This window comes from Acanthochromis polyacanthus, chromosome 21, assembly GCF_021347895.1.
Source record: "Acanthochromis polyacanthus isolate Apoly-LR-REF ecotype Palm Island chromosome 21, KAUST_Apoly_ChrSc, whole genome shotgun sequence".
Classification (NCBI taxonomy): Eukaryota; Metazoa; Chordata; class Actinopteri; family Pomacentridae; genus Acanthochromis; species Acanthochromis polyacanthus.
In genome coordinates, this window is record NC_067133.1 from 28,359,627 (window position 1) to 28,379,114 (window position 19,488).

The window sequence follows — 19,488 nt, forward strand, 5'->3', positions numbered from 1 at the left end:
CTGTTTCTGTAATTGTCTGTAAAGTTGTATCTGTTGAGCAGATGCTAAATAAGTCCAGTGTACAACCGCAGAATCACTGACGGTAAAGTTCTGTCTGGATGGATCCCTTCTGCTCACAATGCTCACCCCTCTGAGTGATGTTTTATCTGATTCAGCCTCTTTGGTTTTTCTGGGTCATGCAGCTTCTCGTCCACCCACAGATGTCAGTGCTGATGAGCTTCTTCAAAGCTTCACAGCGTGACACATCAGCAGGTTGCGTTTCCTTTGAGACTGAAGCTACTCATAAACATCCTCTGAAATACACATCATCTGTTCAGTAACTTATTTCCAAGGACGCTGCAGAATTGGAAAATGGAAAGCACAAAATATGCTCGTAAAGTTGGTGCAGTTAAACATTTTAAGGAGAAAAAAGCCAATTTATGCTCCCAAAGACTGGTGGAACTTTAACTTTCTGAATAAAAAAATGAAATTTTGTGTCAGTTTTTATACATTTTTGACTAATTTTGGATGTTTTTCACCTCTTTCACCTCATTTTTAATGAGAAAATATTGAATTTTTGATACAAAAGACTGGTGGAATTTAGAGTTGCTGAAATGAAAATAATATTTATGTCAGTTTCAGGAGTCATATATTACATCAGCTGAGCCAAAGCTGGTGTTGTTCTGTTGAGCACATCGGAGCAGATTATCAGCAGCCACAAGAGGTCTCTGCAGCTCAGATCTGCAGCTCTTGGTGGCAGGAAGTGAATTCAGGTCTTCATGGCATGAAGCAGGTTGGCACAGTTTGACATTTGGAGTTTGGTAAGGTTAAAGGCCGCTGACACTGTTGAATATTTGAGTAGAAGCGATAAAACTCCACACGTGGCTCCACCTGGACGCAAAGTCAGGTTCAGACTACAAACACGCGCAAGTCTGCCCACGCAGGCAGCACACGTGTGATGGCACAGATCCACGCACAGGCGCAGACAATAGGAAAAAGGAAGTTATTTTCTAGTTACCTGCTTGTAATCATGCCTGGTATTGTGGGTAACAGCTGTTCGTGTGCGCGTAAAACATCAGACCTGAGCGTCAAAACCACAGAGCTTCTCAATTCATTAATTCACATCAGATATGTCTCCACACACCCCAAACGCACAGTAAATATGATTTAGGCAAGCCGTCTTTATTCCACCTCCGATCCTTGATAGGTGAAAGCCCCCACAGTTACAGTAAACCACTCCCGCTCCTGGATGGGGCGTGCGTAAAGAGCGCAGGTGTGATTGTATCCATTCCCAGCAGACTGTCTCCTCAAGGAGTCTGAAGTGGGGAATTAAACAGTTGAGATTGAATTTAGGAAGTGCATACAGGAACGTTTACCTGCGTCCGGTGAGTTTTGAAAGAGAAGAAAACGCGCAAAGAAAGGCGGAATAACCTGGAAAAGTTACGGATTCATCTTGGCACCGACTGAGGAACCGGAGCGGAACATTCAGGGTTTTCAAAGTGAGGAGAGGAAACATCGTCAATCATGAGGAAATCTTCATATCCAGGTAAGAGTGGTGCCTTCAGATAATGAGTCAGGAGTTAAACCTGTCAGATAACATCATAACACGTGTGAAACAGTAGCGTGTAGGTACCAGGGTCTAGTTAAAATATAAAATGCATTAAGGTTTGTTTGTTTTTCTTTTTATCACTGCTCCTCCGTAGATTTCCAGATTTCTGCTGAATTTCCCCTTCATGCAGGGCCCACGCATGGCTCTGTGGGTGTGGTTGCAAAACTTTTCTGGCAGGTTTGGACTCCCTGAATGTACCTTTACCCACAGAGAATGACATCATGACAGAGAGCTTCTCATTTTAAAGTTTCCTTTATGCACAAGCAGACAGTTAAAGGTGTCAGGTGTGACCTCCTGCTGCAGCTGTTCTTTTTTTTTTTTACCTGAGTGACACCAAAACAGCAGAAACAGGCAGTGAACACAACTTATTTATAGTCAGATATTAAACTGTGAAATTATGAGACGGTTGGCTTGTTAATCTGCTCTGATTGACACTTTCATGGCTCACTCCTCCCAAGTAATGCCTGAAGAAGGACCTGATTTATGATCGAACCTACACAAGCTCAGAGGTTCAGTTTATTCTGGGATGTGAATGTAACTAAGTAAATTTACTCAAGTACTGCACTTTGGTACACATTTATGGAGCATTTCATGACATTTTAAACTCCCATTTCACTACATTTCAGAGAGAAATACTGTATCTTTGACTCCTACTTCCACATTCACAAAACACACAAGGAGCTTAAAAAATCAAATGTTTTGCAATTAATTAACTTCTACTACTGAATTAATTGGTATTTTATTAATATAAAAACATATCATGGTTGCAGCACTACACGTAAAGATTTCCTTTGAATTATTTCAAACCTTTTAAAATATTTTTGGCCGCCCTGTGGCATGATTTCAAAGCGTTTTCAGGATTTTTACAAACCAAACAATCAGTCGATTAATGCAGAAAATAATCAGCAGATTTATCCATGATGAAAACATATTTTTATCCAGTAACAGTAAAAAATAATTAGCTCCATCTCAGCTAGCTATGACAGTAATATCCTTCTTAATTATAAATGCACGACCAACATTAATGCAAAATAATGTTTAGTAGTAAAATAGTCACAGGGACATTTTGTTTTTGCATTATTATTTTAATACATTTTTTGATTCTACTTGCATGCTATTAGTTAAGGTTGCCCTATATCACTTAAAGTTGCTTCGTATTAGCTGAAGTTGTTCTGTATTAGTTAAAGTTGATATTGTTGGTTAAAGTTGCTTTAAAATGAGTTAAAGTTGTTCTATATTCGGTAAAGTTTTGCTGAACTTAGTAACATCTATATGTGTGTGTATGAGTGTTTTTACAGTGTGTAGTACTTCATACTGTTGCGTTTCTGCTGCTTTGAGACTTGAACAGTGGATTTTTGTTTGGATGATCCCAGTGCATCTCTACTGTGTGCAATCATGTGACGTCCCTTCATCTCCTTCCTCAGTATCTCCACCAGCTCTTAATTTGCCTCCCTATCTCCCACACTCTCCCCTTCTGCTTTCTATCACCCCCATCTCCTCCAGAGCCTCCTCCCTCCTCCGTCTTTAAGCTCTGGCTCAGTCCAGTGTACACAACCCTATCCCCCCGGAATGCCGGCTTTCCTCCGTCTCCTCTTCCCAAAGTCTTTGTGCGACGGAGCGTCCGACGGTTTTCCATCGGAGCCAGGCACATGTCGGGTCATGCCGCCTCTCCTACCTCCTGTTTGTGTATGTGTGTGCGTTCTCTCTCCGTCACATTCTTTGCCGGAGCTTCCACTTTTGGGAATGGTCTAATAACAAAGTGTGTATGCAGTCTGATGTGTGTTGTGAGAGGCCTGCCTCTAGATGTGTAGGGGTGTTTAGACAAGCATCACAGCAGCAGGACGGTCGACTTGGGTGTCAGCATGTGTGTGTTTTGTACGCAAATACACCCGGAAGACGCACACAAACAAGCAGGTTGTGCATATAGATTAGACCTTCTATAGAGAAATGTGTGTGTAGTGATGGGAGAGGGTTAGGGTTGATCTATATGAGATAAAGTTGCTCTAAAGGAGTTAAGGTTGACCTACACCACTGTTCAAAGGTTTGGGGTCAACCAGACAATTCCATGTTTTCCATGGAAACTCCCACTTTTGTCCATGTGCTAACATAACTGCACAAGGGTTTTCTAATCATCAATGAGCCTTTCAGCACCATTAGCTAACACAATGTAGCATTAGAACACAGGAGTGATGGTTGTTGGAAATGTTCCTCTGTACCCCTATGGAGATATTCCATTAAAAACCAGATGTTTCCAGCTACAATAGTCATTTAGCACATTAATAATGTCTACACTGGATTTATCATTCATTTAATGTTATCTTCATTGAAAAAAAAAAGATTTTATTTCAAACATAAGGACATTTGTAAGTGACCCCAAACTTTTGAATGGTGGTGTACAAACTGTGTGTCAGCATGTGTGTGTTTTGTATTCAAATGCCCCCGCAGACACTCAAAAACAAGCGGATTGTGCCTATAGATTGGACCTAAATGTGTGTGTAGTGATGGGAGAGTGAGTTAATGTGTCTATAAAGTGTAGGTTGTGTGTTGGTGTGTGTCTATACACACTAGGTTGTGTGTCTGTGTTCACTCATGCAGCCCCTCTCAGCTGAACTCTGCTCGTGGAGCCGGTCCCTGCCTTGTACACCACTCCCTCCAGTCTGGATCAATGAGTAACCTGCATGAATAACAGCACACACTCACACATTATTTTCTGAGTACACTCCTCCTGGTATGTGCTTTTATGTCCTACTCAAAACACCCACATGCACACCTAATTCCCTCCACCGGTACCTGAGTGACTTCGCTCTGCTCCTCATGACGACTTCCAGCCTGTTTATACAGGAGAGGCTTTGATTCAGAGCCTAAAGCCATTGTTGGATCGTAACTTGAAAGTCGAGCTATAAACTGTGTTGAGACATATTTTGCCCTGTCATCTAGCAGAGCATGCCGGGGATCTTCTAACCATCAATTTGGCTTCCTAGAAGCCCGTGAATAATAGACTAATAAGGTATTGGGACATGTGGACCTGCATGTACAGTAGTGGGGGTGGAGGGACCTGAAGTAGCAGCATCTTGGAGTTATAGGTTTGATGTTGGGACAAAACGAAAGATAGACAGATAGATAGACATCCATCCATCCATCCATCCATTCTCAATAAACCGCTTTATCCTCACTAGGGTCACGGGGGGTGCTGGAGTCTATCCCAGCTGACTCGGGTGAAGGCAAGGGACACCCTGGACAGTCTGTCACAGGGCGGACTCATTCCATGTTGTCGTGATTTCTGCCATGAATTTTCTCAAGATTTCATCCGTCAGAAGTCATATGACTGAGCAGCCTTGGAGGAGCTCTGTGTTCTCTGAGTGCTTTTCTTGTTGATGTATGCGTCATGAAGGTGATTAATCACTCATACTTCAGTTTACTGTAAATACTGACATACATGCAGACCTGACTGAAACCACTAAAGTGTGGAATCACAATATCAAAAAATTAATCATTTTTAAAAATATTTTTGATACCAACTGCTGTAAAACTGAACAGCACTGAAGGCAGGAAGCTGCATTACGTTAGGAAAAGCGATAAACAAAAGCTAAATCAAGTGTTTTAGACTCATTGTATTGGATGTTTCTCATCTGAAAGTCATATTAAAGTTTGCCCAGTAAAAGACCACCTGAGCTGGAGGTTTACCATCAGGATGAATGAATGAATCACAGCAATGAAAATCAACATGTTGACATAATTTATGACTAAGTAAATAAACCAAAGGTAGCGTAGAGAAATAGAATCTGTTTTCCTATTTTTAGTATTTAGATTTGTAATTATTATTAGGAAAATGATAGCAGAAATAGTTGGAAAAAAGAAAAATGACTGTTTGCACAGTAAAAGTCCACCAGAGCTGCAGGTGTAACATCAGACTGAAGGAAAGAATGCTAATGATCAAAATCAACATGTTGACCTCATTTCTGATCTAAAAAAAACTAAACTGTTGCTTCTTCTGCTTCAGCTCAGCAGGTTTGTCAGGTTTTGATTTGTCCTCCTGCTGAGACAGCGACGCTCTGCTTCTTGATGATTTTCCAAATTTAAAGAGCAAAATAAAGATTTTGGAGCAGATTAATCAGAGTGTTTGTGAGCTTTAACATAAGCTGTTAACATTGTGAAGCCTTTAGTTTTTGTGTGTGTAAAGATAAAGGTGTAATGTTTCTCTGCTACCTGTCAGTCTCTGTTTTCATGTTTTCATGTCATCTTAACCTGCGAGCAACCTCAACAAATTACTGCTGCTGCGCTGAACCAAAACCACAGAAGCCAAACTGTAGTTGAATGGTACCAGAGGGAAACACTAGTCAAAGGGGAACAGATTAGATGCTCTAAACACAAATACAGAAGAGCATCGACTCAAACAGAACCACACATGCATCAAGTGTCGCTGTGTGGAGTTTCCCTGTTAGACCTACAGCCTCTGTCTGGTCTGTGTTCGGTTCTCTGAAGTGTCCACTCTGCTTTCTGTGTTTTATCTGCAGCCAAGAATGCAGCTCAGTGATGCTGGTGTCGGCCGATACAGCAGGCCGCCTGTGCTGAAAGCCCGAGGCCAAGAGGAGCCTGTAAAAAGATAATGGCAGGCTGAGAGAAGTTCTGATGTGTGGTGGAACATCTAAACGTGGGCATTAGGATGATAAAGTGCAGACACTCATTCGTTTGTTTAAGCGTTTTGGATGAAGTAGCCATGTGTTGTTATCTGATTTTGGATCCGTAAGAAGAAATATGCTGCCGTTCATTTTTCAAAAGAGCCGTGAAGGAGCTCCACAGCTTCTGGCAGGAGTAGCCTCGTCCTGTAGCGACATGAAGGAATATTTTATTACATGTGGGAATCAGTTTCGTGGCTCAGTGGTTCGCACTTCAGTTTTCAGTTTTACTTATTTATTAATCCACCAATGAGGCAGAGCTTCAGCAGAGTTATGTGATGATTAGCGTACGTCTGTCTGTCTGTCTGTTAGCAATGTTACTCAAAAACGGATTAATGAATTTGGAAGAAATTTTCAGAGAAATGACACAAGAACCAAGTGATTCGATTTTGGCAGTGACGTGGCTTATAGTCTGCTTCTGTATCATTGTGAGATAGCGGCACAGCGTCACTGTAACCATGACAACAAGTGACCTCGACATCAGCTTCCTGCTGACGATCACATGATTGTGATCCGACTACAAGCCCACTGCTGCAGATCACACATTTTTTTTAAGATTGTATCTGTCAGAAATCATGCAATGACTGAGCAGCCTTGGCGGAGTACTGCACTCTGAATGCTGAAATGTTTGTATTAATGAACATTTACATGTAAATACGAACGATTATAGGCTTGTGGTTAATTTCCATCTCGAGTCCCATTTGCAGGTTAAAAAAAAAAAATTACAAAAAACATAAAACCATAACTGAACAAAAACATACAAACAAGCAACAACACATAGTGCACACAAACAGACCATCCAAGCTATTCCATATGTCGCTCTATCAGTATTGCACATTGTTATACTACACTTATCCCTCTGTCAAAGTTACACAAGATTCCATTACATATATCGCTCTTTCGCCTTGCGGCTAGAAGATCCTCGGTTTGTGTCCCGGCCTTCCTAGGATCTTTCTGCATGGAGTTTGCATGTTCTCCCTGTGTTTGTGTGGGTGTTCTCCAGGTTCTCCAGCTTTCTCCCACAGTCCAAAAACATGCTGAGGTTGATTGGTGATTCTTAATCGTCTGTAGGTGTGAATGTGAGTGTGATTGTCTCTATTTGTAGTTCTGCGATACTCCAAACCCCCAACTTGTGTAGTGTACATGAATTAAAGTTGCTCCATATTAAAGTTGCTCTAAAGGAGGTAAAGTTGACCTATATTCTCTTCTTTTCTCTGTTTCACAAAAGTATTGTAACATTTTTAATGTACTGTGTTTGCAGAGACACGCTAACTTTTGTGCAATCATACAACGCTCTAGATGATATTTTTTTTCATAGCTTAGGTTATGATGTGAGAAAGGTTACCATCGCTGAGCCCTGATCCCCTCCCTCTGTGTCTCTCGGCTCACCCATCTGTTCCGTTGTGGTTTTATGACCCTCATTACACATGTTAAGGGTATGCTGCAAACACAGCGTTTCACAACCGGAGGGCGGAGGATGGGGGGGGGAGCCGGGGAGCGAGTGAAAGAGCTAAATAAAGCAGGACACACAGCCATTTTTCAAGATTGTTTTTACAGCCCAGATAAGAGCTTCACCTGGAGTAATGGCTGCCCGCCCACGGACGGACCTGTGGACGCACATTTGGGAGAGACATGACCATGACCCTGAACTCCTCCCAGATGAATAGCCGCTGCTCTGGCGCCACAGAAACAAACCAGGCAACACCTTTTTCCTACCTATTCCTCACTCAGCACTGAAATCCAAACACCCTCTTGGTCCCATTAAAGCGCTGTGAGCCAGGTTAGACAGGATGCTGTATAACAGTCTATAAAACAATACCGGTGTGGTAGATAAGGATCTGCCTTCCTTCTTGTGGGGCTGTTAAAGCACCACGGAGTCAGTTTAAAAAGTCCATCGAGCTTTATGAGCTGAAACCTCCCCCAGGAAATGTGTGCTTACTGTAAGTCACAGGTGAACAGCTGAATGAGCGACGGGTTCTGTCAGAAATGGGAGACGAAGACAGGCATCTGAGGCTAAACAAAGGTTTCAGAGGTTTGAGTATCTGCGTGTTTTCAGGGGTTTTCATGTCTGCATGGAGAAACAAACAGTCATTCAGTGGAACATCATGTGACCAGTTCATGTGTTGTACTGATGGTGGAGCAAAAAAAAACAAAAAAACCCATTATATACACTGCCTGTTAATACATTGTTAATGTGATAAATGACTATTCTAGCTGAATATTTTTAATGGAATATCTCCATAGGGGGGCTGCACAGTGGAGTAGTGGTTAGCACTTTCGCCTTGCAGCAAGAAGATCCCGGGTTCATGTCCTGGCCTGGGATCTTTCTGCATGAAGTTTGCATGTTCTCCCTGTGCATGTGTGGGTTTTCCTCCCACAGTCCAAAAATATGCTGAGGTTAATTGATAACTCTAAATTGCCCGTAAGCGTGATTGTTTGTCTATATATGTAGCCCTGTGACAGACTGGTGACCTGTCCAGGGTGTCCCCTGCCTTCACCCGAGTCAGCTGGGATAGACTCCAGCACCCCCCATGACCCTAATGAGGATAAAGCGGTGTATAGAGAATGGATGGATGGATCTCCATAGGGGTACAGAGGAACATTTCCAGCAACCATCACTCCTGTGTTCTAATGCTGCATTGTGTTAGCTAATGGTGTTGGAAGGCTCGTTGAAGATTAGAAAACCCTTGTGCAGTTATGTTAGCACATGGATAAAAGTGAGAGTTTTCACCCAAACCTCAAGCTTTTGAACAGTACTGTATATTTTAGCATGTTTCATGAGATTGATTCCATTTTCCTGCAAAAATAAAGTGAAGCATGATGTTGAGAAGACATTGAACCTGCAACCTGGATACACATCTTGATATTCACGTGTATTTTTAATTGCAGTAGTGACATATATTGTTGTGGAGCTTCATCATCAGACAGGAATCTGTGTTTGGCTGCTCCAGTGCTCTAGAAAGTAGAAAGTTTTGCATCTTGTGCAGAACTTATCACAATGTTTTCCCGCCTTTGTGTTCCAGCAGCTCATAGTTTTTAGTTTGCACGTGACTAACATCAAAAATGACTTTGATTCAAACAAGTGTTTTCCAGTGGAAAGTGTTTAGAGACAAAATTTACCAACTGGGATTCAGAAGAACAGCTCCTGCGTCACATCGCTGTGTACACTTCAACAACATCTGCCACTCTGTTGATTAATGCTTAAATGAAAACGCCGCCCAGCGCTGAAGGGAAGGGTGGCAGTAAAGGAAGGAGGGAGGGAAAGAAAGCAGGAAGGTACAGATCCTTCACCTCCGCTGTCCTCCAACACAAACAGCCTCCTTTAGCAAACACACAGATCTCAGGTAGTTCAGGTGAGTTAAAGTTTTGTGAATCATTCCACGGGCCATCATTCACTCGTTGGATTGTGTTTGGAGTACGTTGAAGTGCAGCCGCCTCTCCTCTCTGTTCACCCTCTCCAGTCATTTGTCCCCAATAACTAATCAGTTGACACGTTTGTCCAAGCATGGCTGTGCACTTTTGCGGTCATGCTACACGCACACGGACACAAACACACACTCGGCCTCGCCAAACACTGCAGCCAGCATCAATCAGTCGAGGCAGCATCGCTCGGAGCAGGTTATTTTCCATCCGTATGAACACTGCTCTCTTTCTTTTGTATCATGAGCGTATAATGACCTCTGCGGCACACAGCCTGTCATAAGACAAACATGACCTGAGAAGATTACAAATCTGCTCCAAGCGAAAAAAGACATGCATCTAAAAGTGTGTGTAGGTGTGTGTGTGCTTGTGCCTTCATGGCTCCAGACAAGACTGTGCAGGTGAGCAGAGCAACACTGACAAGCTCACTTCTGTACCAACATACAGTTTAACTTTGCAGGTGTCACTCCTTTGGTTTAAGCTCGCTGTGATTAGCTCGTACATATTTTCTTTGTGTCTGTCAGTGCTCTGCCCTCGTTTTAAACCACACGGCTACCGACAAGTTGTATCACTTCCAAATATCAACTTATTCAACTCTGTGCTGTTGTTGAAGCACGCTGCTTTGTTACAACGATAAACTTTCCTTGGTCCATTTGACTCACTCTTCTCAGCTAGAGGAGCAAATAGGCACAGACATGTTTTCTAGCTGCGAGGCTTGATCGGCTTGACAGACTCTTATTTGTTCTGTCATTTTCCATAAACTTGCTCTGAAACACCCACAGACACATGTAGATATCAGAGGGGAGTTTTTGAGGCCGACACTGATAGCTATAAATCCACAATATTCATTTTACATATATTTAGATGATACGATGCAATAAGCATTTATTAATCCCTCAGTAGGAAAATTTGCATCATCATATCAGCAAAGAGGACCGAGCAAACATTTAAGAAATATCAGTACTTATGCATCTTCTCATTTCATGTTTTTTCTTTGTTTTCATGATTATTTACATCGCAGATTCTCACTGAAGACACCAAAACTATGAATGAACACATATGGAATTATGTAGTAAACAAAAAAATGTTAAAAAAGTCAAAACATGTTTTATATTTTAGATTCTTCCAAATAGCCACCCTTTACTTTGATTACTGCCTTGCATACTCTTGACATTCTTTGGATGATCTTCATGAGGTAGAACCTGAAATGGTTCTCCAACAGTCTTGAAGGAGTTCCAGAGATTCTGAGCATTTGTTGGCCCTTTTGTCTTCACTCTGTGGTCCATCTCACCTCAGACCATCTGGGTTGGGTTCAGGTGACTGTGGAGGCTTAAGCAGCACTCATCATCTCCTTCTTGGTCAGATAGTCCTTTCACAGCCTGGAGGTGTGTTTGGGGTCATTGTCCTGTTGGAAAATAAATGATGGTCCAACTAAACCAAACCTGATGGGATGTCATGTTGCTGCAGGATGCTGTGGTAGCCATGCTGCTTCAGTGTTCCTTCAGTTTGGAATAAATCTCCAACAGTGTCACCAGCAAAGCACCTCCACACCATCACACCTCCTCCTCCATGCTTCACGGTGGAAACCATGCATGTAGAGACCATCCATCACCTTTTCACGGCGGGTGAAACCAAAGATCTCAGATTTGGACTCATCAGGCCAAAGCACAGATTTCCACTGGTCTAATGTCCATTCCTGGTGTTTCTGGGTCCAAACCAATCTCTTCTGCTTGTTGCTTTTCCTCAGTAGTGGTTTCTTAGCAACTTTTTGACCATAAAGGCCTGATTGGTCAGTCTGCTCTGAACAGGTGATGTAGAGATGTGTCTGCTACTAGAACTCTGTGGGGCATTTATCTGGGCTCTAATCTGAGGTGCTGTTAACTTTCCATTTCTGAGACTGGAGACTCTGATGAACTTCTCCTCAGCAGCAGAGGAGACTCTTGGTCTTCCTTTCCTGGGGCGGTCCTCATGTGAACCAGTTTGGTCGTAGCATTGGATGGTTTTTGTGACTGCACTTGGGGATGTCAGGTGGCTACCTTATGAAGCTCATTGAGACAAACACGAAAGAGTTTTTCTTCATTATGTTCAGCAGAACAATGATTCATATATGACATACACACCTATAGTTATGTTTGTAATCGTACAGCATTGGTTGGGTTTTTGTAGATATGTGCACTCTGGCATAATGGGCTGTTATCACATGGCAAACAGCTGATTAATGATTAATGAAGCAAATAAGACGACTGACTCTTTCATGTTAGTGTTCTTTGGTCAGTCTGAACTCCCAGTTAGCGATTTAAAGAGTCAGGAAGCAGCTTTGCTACATTTCCATCAGCTTTAGCCTTTACAGTCAATCAGTCGATCAGAGCTGTCTAAAGAACGGTTTTAGTCATTTATTTGGGGTTATTTTGACCTGAGCACACAGTTTGACCTGCTCATTTCAGTACAGTATTGCTATAACATGGCATAGATTCAAAATAATGAGTGTCTCCTTTTGTCGAAGCATCCAGACTCCTCTGCCAGTTTTTATTTGGTATCTCTCCTCCTGCAAACTACACAGAGGTTGTTGTGTGTCAAAAATAGTAGATAATGTTGCTCCAACAACCGATGATTCATGTTTCAGTTTAATAGATTTGTTGGGTTAGTATGGTTTTATGTGTGGTTGTAAAAAGGGATTCTACTGGAGCAGAGGTTGCACACTTCATCATCGCTTACAGTAGTTTAATTTATTTACTTTACTTGGAGAGAGAAAAGTGGATCAACCTCAGAATCTCCACACATAACAGGAGCTTTACTCACATCCTCCAGCCTCTCAGTGGTACATTCCCTCCCCCCGCTAGTGGACCAGCTGCCTGAGTGTTTGAAACAACAACAGAGGTGGAAAACTACCGCATTTGCTGGCGTTATTGGCAGAAAATGCAGGTCACATCACACTCTGATGTTGCGGTAGGAAGTGTTTCTAACAAGTTAAAAAACAGGATGGGACCAGTGACTCATCATCTCACCTCATCTGACTGGGTCGATGCAGGAGAGGACCGGAAGACGGGGAGGAAAAGAAAAGAAGAAGTGTGTGGTTGATCTGAGAGAGATGCAGCATTGTGGTGACATGTTCCAGGAAGAGTTGAGCTCAACTCCTCACTGTAGCATCAAGCTATTCTCAGCACCAAGCAATGTCTTATATTTAGCATGAGTCAAGTCAGAGGCTAAAATGGCTGAAACTGGAATCTGCATTTAGTCTGTTTTCATACGGTGCACACTGCTGTTCAAAGGTTTGGGTTCACCCAGACAATTTCATGTTCTCCATGGAAACTCACGCTTTTATTCATGTGCTAACATAACTGCACAATGGTTCTCTAGCTGCACAACTGCCAGTGATTCATCACAACTCAACACACAGATACACTCCGGAGTCGATCAATGAGAGATTATCTTTAGCCTTCCACTGACCAAGACGACATTCCTCTGATTCCTAAACCAGCCAGCATCATGTAAAACCCAACTGCGATCTGACAGATGAGATTTATTGGCGATAAAGACCCTTTTGTTTCCAAAAAATCTCCAAACTGCACCCTGAACACAACTGCTGCTGTTTTAACTCATCTGTTCTGCAACTTTTTCCATTTACTTATCATTTGCTCTCGATGCACTTTTAACCTCCTCCCAAAGCTGAAAAAACAATGTTCAGGGTTCTCTGTCAGCACAGATTTGCTGTATTGATGTGCAAAATGTTATAAACACACACTTCAATAGAAACTGGATGCAGTTTTCTTCTGCTGCATTTTTCTTCAAACTGCGGCTTTGGTCTCATTTCATCGTTATTTCATCCACACAATTGTAAAAACAGACACAAACCACCAATTAAATTGCAAAAAAGAGCCTCTCTGTCCTTCAATAGTCAGCTTCTCCGTGGTTAGACAATAGCAGCCATTTTCAAACATTGGTTTCCTTTGCTTTTCCGCATGTGGATTATTTGGCCTCTGGGAGAATGTGAAGTAATAGTTTTCCATTTGGTTCTTGTATGTTTTGTTGCTTTGTTGATTTAGATTATATCCAGTGAACCACTGAGCTGGAAATAGGGGTCCTTCAGAGCAATTCAATGTGTCATTTAAAAGTGGATTTTTGAAGGACACATTGGCTGTAGATCTAAACCAGGATGGCGCTTTTTATTTCAGAAAGGGTGGGTGTGGAAACTAACCCGAGCCCGTAATGTTTTGTATGTTTGTACTGCAAAACGAATGAAATCAGAGCTGTGAGCAGTGCAACAGTTCTTTCCTGATACTGACTTTTATTGAAGGAAGTTGTGACGCAAAAGCAGTTCAGTAAATCACAGATTTTACTCATTTTTCTTTTTGTCTTTGTCACTATTTACAGCACGATCAGCCAGCGCTCGAGCAAAGAGGACAGAAAGAGAAGTATCGGCCCTCACCAGTCCCAGTAAGTAGACAGCACCTGTTATTTCCATCCATCCATCCATCCATCCATCCATCCATCCATCCATCCATCCATCCATCCATCCATCCATCCATCCATCCATCCATCCATCCATCCATCCATCCATCCATCCATCCATCCATCCATCCATCCATCCATCCATCCATCCATCCATCAACTACCATTCAAAAGTTTGGGGTCACTTATAAAGTAATGTTAATGAAAGAAAATTATATAAATGAAAATAATTGTTTGCATAATTATTCACCCCCTTTTTAATTTAATGGTCTAATTCAATAGAGGTCCATCAAATTGTTGCCAATAGTCTCACAATTAGTGAAATGAAGATCACCTGAGTGGTGTGGGTGTGTTTCAAGTGATTGAGTTGTAAAACACCTGTCTGAAGGGTCCAGAGAGTGGTTGATCAGTATTCCTGGCTACCATTACACCGTGAAGACAGAAGAACACTCTAAGCAACTCAGGGAAAGGGTTATTGAGAAGTACAATTCAGGGGATGGTTACAAAAACATTTCCAAGGCACTGAACATCCCCCGGAGTTCAGTGAAATCAATTATCAAGAAATGGAAGGAATATGGCACTTGTGTAAATCTGCCTAGATCAGGCCGCCCTCGTAAACTGAGTGACAGTGTAAGTAGGAGACTAGTGAGAGAAGCCACCAAGACCCCTACAACTACTCTGAAGGAGTTACAAACTTCAGCTGCTGAGATGGGAGAGACTGTGCATGTAGCAACTGCTGCCCGGGTTCTTCACCGGTCAAAGCTTTATGGGAGAGTGGCAATGAGAAAGCCACTGTTGAAGAAAAGTCATATTAGATCTGGACTAGAGTTTGCCAAAAAGCACGTGGAAGACTCCATGGTCAAGTGGAAGAAGATTCTTTGGTCTGATGGGACCAAAATTGAGCTTTTTGGCCATCAGACAAGACGTCATGTTTGGCGGAAACCAAACACTGCACATCACCAAAAACACACCATCCCCACTGTGAAGCATGGTGGTGGCAGCATCATGCTGTGGGGATGTTTCTCAGCAACTGGACCTGGAAGGCTTGTAAAGATAGAGGGCGGAATGAATGCTGCAAAATACACTGAAATCCTGGGGGACAATCTTTTTCAGTCTGCAAGAGAACTGCGTCTTGGGAGAAGATTTATTTTCCAGCAAGACAATGATCCAAAACATACTGCAAAAGCTACACAGGAATGGTTAAAAAAAGAACCAGATAAATGTTCTGGAGTGGCCGAGTCAAAGCCCAGACCTCAATCCTATAGAGAATTTGTGGCTGGACTTGAAAAGGGCTGTTCATACCCGATACCCGCGCAACCTGACAGAGCTTGAGCAGTTTTGCAAAGAAGAATGGAGCAAAATTGCAGTGGGCAGATGTGCAAGACTGATTGAGACCTATCCACACCGACTCACTGCTGTGATTGCAGCCAAAGGTACATCTAATAAATACTGACTTGAAGGGGGTGAATAATTATCCAAACAAGTATTTTCATTTATATAATTTTCTTTCATTAACATTACTTTATAGAAATCTGTTTTCACTTTGACATTAAAGAGTTTATTCCAATAATTTTTTTTGTTAAAAAAGCTAAATTTTTTTGACCATGAATGATTTATGAAAGCAATAAAAGGGTAAAACATCAAAGGGGGTGAATACTTATGATAGACACTGTATGTTATCACATGGATAAAAGTGTGGACTTCCATGGAAAACATGAAATGATCTGTGTCACCCCAAACCTTTGAACGATGGCGTACATTCCTACAAAAAGAATACATTCTGTGCAGAAGACATGAAAAATCAAGTGAGAATGCCTCCTAAACTAATGAATTCCAGAATTTTTATGAAGCAAGCAGAAACCAACTAATCCAATCTTTGCTTATTAAAGAGCACCAGTTTTCTTCAGTGGAGATTTTTTGGCATCTTGGAAAAGTTGCTGCAGCGTCTTCTGTGAATTAAGTCCGTCTCGGTGTCTGTAATCTCCAGACTGATTCCTTGAGGTTGAGATCAGGCCTCTGTGGGGCCACAACACCTGTTTCAGGACTCTCCTAGTTCCTCTTGCTGCTGAGTCATAAAAAACACTCTGTCTGTATGCTTGAAGTCATGCAACAGAAAGGATTTGGGGTAAGAGTGAACGAATAAAGTGAATAAAGCTTTCATTATCAGGTATCCCTTTTTTCTGTCAACCATCCAACTTTGGGCACTGTCTAAATCAAACAACCTGCCTTGTCCAGCTGGAATTATTTGCTCAGTGTTCCTGTAAAGCATTACGTAAGTCAGTGTGATAACAGTGAGGGCAGAGCAGGTTCTCTTCCCTCTCCAGATATCAGCTGATAGCAGATAAGCAGCAGATGTAGCGATGCAGACGGACACGTGGCCAAACGTTACAGAAAACACGGAAAAGACCTTATCTGGTATTTATATTGTTTCCCTGAAAAGGTTTTGCCTTTGCCCTCAAACCCAGCCAGAAGCCAGAAACACACTAGTACTGTTTTTAAAAACACTGTCAGGAATAAAACAAGAAAAAGTGACGTGTTGGGCGCACTTAAAAAGTTTATTTTAATAGCATCTCTTCCAGCTGGGTCTAAAAACAGCTTTGGAAAACTGACTAAATTATACTGTAGTTAATCCTCAGTCCTGGCGAAATACGCACCGATAAAACTTGGATCATTTGTGCACACACACGGCAGTTTTTGTTGAGTCTGTTTGTGAAGCCATGAAGTCGTCATGTGATCGGCTGTAGGGGAGAGTCTCTCTGATGCAGCAACAAATAAATATTTTAAGCTAACTTTACTGTAGTTTGCACTTTCAGCTGCTGTTTTAACTCCTCTGTTCTCCATAATTATTTGCTCTTGTTGCACTTTCAACCTCCAGGCAAAGCGTAAAAACTGACATTCAGGGTTCTCTGTCAATGCAGATTTGCTGTACTGATGTGCACAGTGTTGTAAACGCACACTATTACAGAAACTAGCATTGCAGCCGATGCAGTTTTCTTGTGTTGTCTGTTTGTGAAGCCGTAAAGTTGTCATGTGATTGGCCATAGGGGAGAGTCTCTCTAATGCAGCAACAAACCATCCATCCTCTATACACCGCTTTATCCTCACTAGGATCGCGAGCAACAAACCACGACTTGCAAAAGGATCATTTGGTACCTTTAACTAATCAGAAATAAGGCCGTGCTTATGCCCCATACGTGGAAGTAATCTGTGAGCTGATAAACTGCAGGACGTGTTTTCATCCCACAGACTGCGAGAAGCAAAAGATAAGAAGAACCTCATTCTGACATGCAGTGTTCTGTATCTGCAAACCAAAAATGTGAACAGTATGTGCAATAACCCTTCACTAGCTCACTCCACCTCTTGTGCAACACGAGGTGTAAATGTTGAAACAGAAAAACATCAGAATGAAACTGGTCACCTGCAGAAGTAACGTTAAATGGAGCTGCTGAAGTGCAGCTACATGGCTTTAAATTAAGCCTGTAGTGTTTTATATGGTTGCATAGATCTGTTCATTACCTGTATACCACTTAATCCTCATCAGGGTCACGGTGGGCTGGAGTCCATCCCAGCTGACTTATGGTGAAGGTTCACCTGGACAGGTAGCAGTCTATCACAGGGCTACATAGAGACAAACAATCACACTCACATTCACACCTACAGACAATTTAGAATCACCAGTTAACCTCAGCATGTTTTTGGACTGTGGGAGGAAGATGAACAACCCAGAAAAACCCACACATGCACAGGGAGAACATGCTAACTACATGCAGAAAGATGTTTTCATCATCAGTGATGTCATGGAATCAACTCCACAAAAAGATTTCAGCACTGACATGTGAAATTAACATGACCTCATGAAACCTCTCAGCCACTCACACATTTAGGCCTCAACATGCCATATCTGAGGCATGTGTTCCACAAATAGCAAATAAAGATTGTAGTCTCAGAGCACCGTGTATGCTGAGTGTGAGGACATGCAAACTCCATGCAGAAAGATCCCGGGAAGGCTGGAACCTGAACCAGGGATCTTCTAGCTGCGAGGCGACGGTGCTAACCACTGAGTCACTGTGCTGCTCTATCTGTGCACAAATGGCAAATAAAAATCTTGAATACAGGAAACACAAACAGAACAAAAGTTTTTGAGCAGTTTAATTTATAAAGCTGCATCTTTTTCAGCCTAATCAGACCATGTTGATTCCTTGAGGTGCTGGGTTTTTTTTACCGTCTGTAAAAGACAAGCACAAAAGGATTAGATTCAAACACACACGCAGTCTAACAGATGCTAATATACGCCTCCACAGATCGCAGGAAACTGCTTAAGACTGCGGATGCCTGTCAGCAGACCTCCCTGACGATGATGCAGTTGCCACAGGGCATGTGTGTGTGTGTGTGTGTGTGTACGTGTTTATCTATACTGGTGGGGACCCGGTGGGGACCCGGTGGGGACTTCAACCTGACTATTGCTATATAGGTGGGGATTCGTCTCACGGTGGGGACCTAAAATGAGGTCCCCACGGGTGGCAACAGCGTTTTCTTGGCCATGTTGTTGTTAATAAAAAATGTAAAAGTGCAAAAACGTTTCTTTAGGGTTCCACATTGTTTTGGTGTTGGTTATGGTTAGGGTTAGATATGAATGGGAGTCAATGGTAAGTCCCCACCAGTATAGATAAACAAACGTGTGTGTGTCTGTGTGTGTGTGTTTGATTGTGTGTGTGTGTGTGGGTTGGCATTTGCAGGGAGATGCCCCGTACAAAACATCTGCCAACGGGGCAGATTTACGAGCCAGCGAGCGTGTGTTTGGGAGGATGCTTTATTGTAACACACACACACACACACACACACACACACACACACACACACACACACACACACACACACACACACACACACACACGCCTGTCCAACACTATCCCTATTGTTGATCTGTGTGTGGTTAAGTCCCATCTGGGAGTCAGCACATCCTGCTCTATTGAATCCACACACATGCACTTAATCGGTGCTTATCATATTATTAAGTGTGTGTGTGTGTGTGTGTGTGTCTACACAAAGTGAAATTACTTCCCTTTGTTTGAAGCCCTTTTACTCTTTGAACAGTGATTATATAATATTAGTGTCATTAGAACAGTTAAGAGGACGGCACAGAGCCACATTTACTCCCAGGTTATTGGGGTTGAAGATTTGTTTTAACTGTTGATGTTTTATGTCGTAACGTATGAACGTTAAGACAAGATAAGATAAGATAAAGGAATTCTGAAAATGTTTAAGGAATACCAGTACAAAAATAAAAAACATACCAAAATATACATAAGTACTACTACTTCTAGCTATCAAATTGCACTTGTGAACGGTATTGCA

The 19,488-nt window shown here is 42.2% G+C and overlaps 1 protein-coding gene and 1 long non-coding RNA gene across 2 annotated transcripts in view; one reads left to right on the forward strand and one right to left on the reverse strand.

Annotated features, from left to right (window-relative positions):
• Positions 1–8,843, reverse strand: part of LOC127531526 (uncharacterized) — a 103,132-nt gene extending 94,289 nt beyond the window's left edge. Inside the window, exon 1 of the long non-coding RNA XR_007938662.1 lies at positions 8,737–8,843. This is a non-coding gene — a long non-coding RNA (uncharacterized LOC127531526). The remainder of the gene's footprint in view (positions 1–8,736) is intronic.
• LOC110956028 (septin-9-like) overlaps positions 1,265–19,488 on the forward strand; it is a 105,898-nt gene continuing 87,674 nt past the window's right edge. Inside the window, exons 1-2 of the mRNA XM_022201252.2 lie at positions 1,265–1,525; positions 14,056–14,118. Coding sequence (XP_022056944.1) covers positions 1,504–1,525; positions 14,056–14,118 — 85 coding nt within the window. The 5' untranslated portion in view covers positions 1,265–1,503. The remainder of the gene's footprint in view (positions 1,526–14,055; positions 14,119–19,488) is intronic.